Consider the following 5,038-nt stretch of genomic DNA (forward strand, 5'->3'; position numbering starts at 1 on the left):
GGAGTACGTCGTGTCGGGGAGGCCCCGTGAACGAGGGGAGGTCGACGGCGACGAGGTAGGCGAATCAATACTCTGGTACTCGGCGGGACCGCGAAGGGCGCTCGTCGCGTCGCTGCTGCCGCTGATGACAGCGACGGCGGTGACGGTGGCGAAGGCGGCGGAGGCGGCGAGGAACGTGTGCAGCTGACGCGAGAGAACCGGTGCAGCATCTCCTCGAGGTGTGACGACCAGGTGTGTCGAACCGGCATCCCTATCGCAGGCCAGCTTCTCGTCGTCACGCGCGGTGAGTTGCGCGCCTCGCGCGAATATAAAAGGCAAGGGCCGCGCTATTTCAAGGGTGGCGTGTAGGCGCGGGCCTACGCCGCTCTTGATACATGTAATTAAGCGCAAAATTGGCGATGGTGCTTCGTGATACGATTGGCGTGGTGCGCGATTGGTGCAATCCGAGTCGTATACATCTCCGTCTCTGCAAAGAGAATCATCGAGAATGCGCGAGGAATCGTTCCCAAGTGAGAAACGTCGCCGTTGCGATATAAGGTCTGTTCTTTTCAGCTGAACCGGTGAACACTGGTGCAATGAGTTAGAGTGAAGCAAAATATATTTACTTCGCTCAAACTTATTACATCAGTTCAAACGGTTCAGTTTAAAGGAACACATTTATATTTGAGACGATAACCACCTCCGTGAGGAAGCTTGTGTATCTTTAGGTACCTTTTTTTATTTTAAGAGAGATAGAACTTGTTTCACGAGATTAGAACTTGCTTCACGAGATTAAGCGATCCGTCACGTCGTCGAACCTGAAAACAGACGAAGAATCCGCTTGAAATGAAGGGTATCTTTCTGCGCTGTTTCACAGGTGCGCACATCCGCCACCATGCCGTACTGCATGTTGCTCCTCTCGATCGCCGTTGCCACACAGGCGAACGTCTATCTGCCGTCGATCAAGGTAATCGTGCGAATCGCAGTCCTGCGAAAAGAAGATGAATCAGAATGGATCGAGAGGAATCGTTCCTACAAAGGCGTCGATTTGCACACGTCCAAAGGCCCTCTCTCACTCCTCTCATATTCCAACATATGGACGACACATCCATGTAGCGTAAATCAATGTTGGATTAGACGTCGAGAAACTGCTGAAGGAACGATATTTCAAGGGGAGTCCATTTCCCTCTTTTCCCTTCTTTTTTTATTATCAATTTTATCTAGTGCGAATTGAACTGATACGAAGAGATAGAGGCGAAAATCGAACGATCGCGAAGCCGCCTCCTGCGGCTCTCGCGAGATGAAAATTCCTGTCGATTCTTTGTCATTCATCCGTTTCTTGCAGGACTCTCAAAGACCGTGTAATCCTCTGTTCGGATGTACTCCCCAGGAGGAGCACATGTTGACCGACACTCTTCTGCGAGAGCTGATCATCGATCAGCTCGGAAACGAGTTCGCGGACGCGCCGGATCCGTACTTTCTGGAATATCCGGAGAAGGCGAAGGAACTGCCGTTGGAATTGCCGGCCGATTACGACGGCATCGACACGTTAAATCCGAACCCGAGTATACGAGATCAGGAATATCTGCAGCACAGCACGCTGTGGAGCCATCAGCGTGTCAATAACAACAAGGGAAACGACAGGCATAGGATTCAGTCGGCCGGCTTGAAGGGAATCAAGGACGAGAAGACAGAAAATCCTCTGCCGGCTTATTGCACTCCGCCGAATCCTTGCCCAGTCGGATACACAAGTGAGTGAATTCGTTTGGAATTCGTTCGGATTGACATGCGTGAATGTAGAAAGGGATAGTAGCGCATGAGAAATACAGTTGAACGTTAATCTTTTGCTTTACAGGCGAAAACAATTGCCTCACCAATTTCGAGAATACAGCAGCGTTCAGTCGCGACTACCAGAGTGCACAGGACTGTATGTGCGATACGGAACACATGTTGGAATGCTCAGGCGACTCCGGAAACAGTAACAACTTGTCAAACATGCATATTTCGAATTCTGACTTCAACCAAATCGTCGAACAGTTTCAGGTAAATGTATTGCGATAACACATTGATACCCGAACAATCCGAGTTTATTTTTGTTCAAAATTATGTAAATTTAATTTCCTGTGTATTGTTTGGAGAGGAGACTTTCACTCAATTAAACGATCAAAATTAATTGAACGACCATAATGTCGAAGACAGAAAGATATATAAATTATTATTTCAGGAAGAGAACCCATTCTTCCAAGGAGAGAAATTGCCGATAGCCGCGAAAAAAGGCATACACGTGATTGATTAAAGACTGCGGAAGCAAAGGCTCGAAAAAGAAGAATGTATTCACACGTATATACATACGCATACACAACACACACACACACACACACACACACACAAACACACACATACGTATCACTTCGCATAATTCTTACATGTTTCATTAATTAAAGATATGTATATGCATACACATATACGTATGTATACGCCGATCGAGCAAAAACGGAGCTTTTATTCCAGTATCGATCAGACGTGTAATTAGATAACGCGTCCAGATAACTAATAAATATAAGACACACGCATTTACGCAGCGTTAAAGCGTCGAGCATTGAAAGACGTTGTATGTTTTCCAAGTCTGACAATGCACCGAACAAAGTTCTTAAATGGACCATGGCTGTTACCAGCAGCTGTATTAACGTCTATACACTTTTCTCATAGAGCCGTTAATAGAAATTTTGCCAGAAGCATGTAATTATATACAGATGTGTACGTTTTAACCATTATAAAGATTGTACCTCTACACGCGACAGATTATTCAGTTTACGAAACGAGAGTAACTTTTGATGTACGTGCCGGTGTTCTTTCGACTCGACGTAATGCGCAGTTTCGCGAGATTCGTCGGAGTTAGAGCTTCTGGGAGTACTCCGTTGATGTTTTCGCGGAACACCTTTCTGTATCCGACAGCGATTGAATATTCCCTTAAATTTCAACATATTCACAAGTGTAGGTTAAAATTTTCCAGAAAAAAAAGCTACCATTGACGTCGAGACGTCGACATGCAAACATTCAAAATAATTCCAATGTAGTGAGACATTGTATAAAAACTGTCCACACAACACACATTGTACGATTATGTTTTTCCATTATATTTTATTTTGATATATATAGTATATCGATATTGATGTTTATTTTCATTGTGTAAAGTTTCTGAAATATATATTTTAATAAACAAGATAGCACATGGTGTTGTTATTAACCATAACACTTCGGCATTTGTTACCAAAAATTTATATTTATGTAAATTAGTATCGATATAGAAGACGATTTTCTTAGTTCATCTAATCACAATCCTGATTTCATTTTAACCGTATATTTATTTGAAATGTGTAAAGATTTATTATAGTTTTGTACAATTTACAGCTCTAATATACTAGTAAAAGCATTTCTTAACTGATTAAATAACATTATTTAACCTATGTAAGGAACAAATTATAAGCTTAATAAATAAGATATTAAGATATAATAATATTTCCCTGTCATATTCATACAAAAAATGTATAAATGTATAAAACGCTAACCTGGTTCATTTTATGCGAATATATATATCTAGGATGATCACGTAACTGGAAATGTAGTTCTCTCTCTCTCTCTTTTACTTATCAGTAATTTTTGCGTTATATCATGTTTTATTCTAATAAAACATGTTTTGTTCGTGAGTAAATGATAACTACTGCTTTCTAAAACTTTTCAATATCGGATATATATAAAATAATGCTTCATGTAAGTCTTTCCGTTTTTTTGCTCCTGTAAAAGTATGAAACATATTATAATGTCGACAGTGTTACACTGAGAAAAAAATTTACTAAATTTCAAAAAACATTTGTTTGAATACAACTATGAACATATTTGTTTGAATTAAGCAATTATTTTCTAAAATTAAATAAAGTTTTAAATATAAATTTCTTTTTTTGATTATAGAAAATAATTACTTAATTTAAACAAATATGTTCACAGTTGTATCCAAATAAACATTTTTTTAAATTTAGTAAATTTTTTTCTCAGTGTATACATGTATAATAAGTGTATATTATGTACATCAACTGTACCTGTTATCACAACTTTGCCGTTTACAAATATCAATAATACTACTCTGGGTTTCAACATTCTGTATGTCAAACCTGGATACAATTCTGGTTCATAACTAGAAAACTGACCATGTTTTTGATTTAGAGATTCCAATTTAATAGGAAACTTCAAGTCGCACGTTGCAACAATGTTCTGTATTGTAAAAGAAGTAAACTTCACCTACAATAATAAAAAAAAAAGTAATATTATCCATTAACAAAAACCCAGATCTAGATCATCAGTAGCTGTAGAAAGAAAGTGAAATTTTATTTACAGGAAAGCCAAGCTTCTGAATTATTCTAGCAAACTTTTTTGTCGCTAGCAACGATTCCTCTTCGTTTCTTGCACCAGTGCACACTAATTTGCCAGATCTGAAGATTAATGCGGTCGCTCTAGGGTTCTGTATTCTCATGACTAATCCAGTAAATCTAGCCGGATTATATTCAGAGTTTCTTGTCCTTACATTTATATACATGAGCTTCAGCTCTGTCTGCAAGTTGACTGTGGATACAACATTTCTGTAAGGTCAATATCTATATTAGCGAGTGTCTGACAATGTTATAATAATTATGGGTAATTATTAAGTTTACAGACCTTACTTCCGATTTTGTTGAATTATTAGGCGAAGATTTAATAGATATATTCTCTGTGGCAACATGCAAAAGTATGCAAATGTGAAATATGTGTGTACCTATAATGCATTATATTTCTATGAATATATCTATTAAATCTTAGTCTTACTAAATAAATAAGTCTACAACATACTAAAAATCGTTAATACCGAAAAGATTAGCAAGACTCTTACACAAGGGAGAATGTTCTACTAAATCTTCGTCTTACTAAATGTATGAGTCTACTATATACTAAAATGGATCCTAAAAAGATTAGCAAGACTCCTACGCAAGGTAGGACGTATGAATCATACACAAAAATAACACATGCT

General features: G+C 38.8%; 2 protein-coding genes across 3 annotated transcripts in view; one reads left to right on the forward strand and one right to left on the reverse strand.

Moving 5' to 3' along the window:
• Positions 1-110: 110 nt before the first annotated feature.
• Positions 111-2,352, forward strand: LOC116853961. 2 transcript variants are annotated; one of them, XM_032835360.1, is made up of 5 exons: positions 111-283; positions 857-946; positions 1,325-1,730; positions 1,835-2,022; positions 2,204-2,352. In XM_032835360.1, the coding sequence occupies exons 2-5, from the start codon at positions 875-877 to the stop codon at positions 2,273-2,275; spliced, it is 738 nt and encodes a 245-aa protein (XP_032691251.1). In that variant the 5' UTR covers positions 111-283; positions 857-874; the 3' UTR covers positions 2,276-2,352. The 2 variants fall into 2 exon arrangements, with proteins under 2 accessions (XP_032691251.1, XP_032691252.1); XM_032835361.1 differs by having other exon boundaries at positions 115-283; positions 1,370-1,730.
• Positions 2,353-3,324: 972 nt separating this feature from the next.
• Positions 3,325-5,038, reverse strand: part of LOC116853962 (TATA-box-binding protein-like) — a 2,688-nt gene continuing 974 nt past the window's right edge. The window contains exons 3-5 of the mRNA XM_032835362.1: positions 4,370-4,613; positions 4,077-4,275; positions 3,325-3,774 (exon numbers count right to left, since the gene is read on the reverse strand). Coding sequence (XP_032691253.1) covers positions 3,698-3,774; positions 4,077-4,275; positions 4,370-4,613 — 520 coding nt within the window. The 3' untranslated portion in view covers positions 3,325-3,697. The remainder of the gene's footprint in view (positions 3,775-4,076; positions 4,276-4,369; positions 4,614-5,038) is intronic.

Source organism: Odontomachus brunneus, unplaced genomic scaffold (genome assembly GCF_010583005.1).
Source record: "Odontomachus brunneus isolate Ranch 3 - 2012 unplaced genomic scaffold, Obru_v1 Obru_scaffold_007, whole genome shotgun sequence".
NCBI lineage: Eukaryota > Metazoa > Arthropoda > Insecta > Hymenoptera > Formicidae > Odontomachus > Odontomachus brunneus.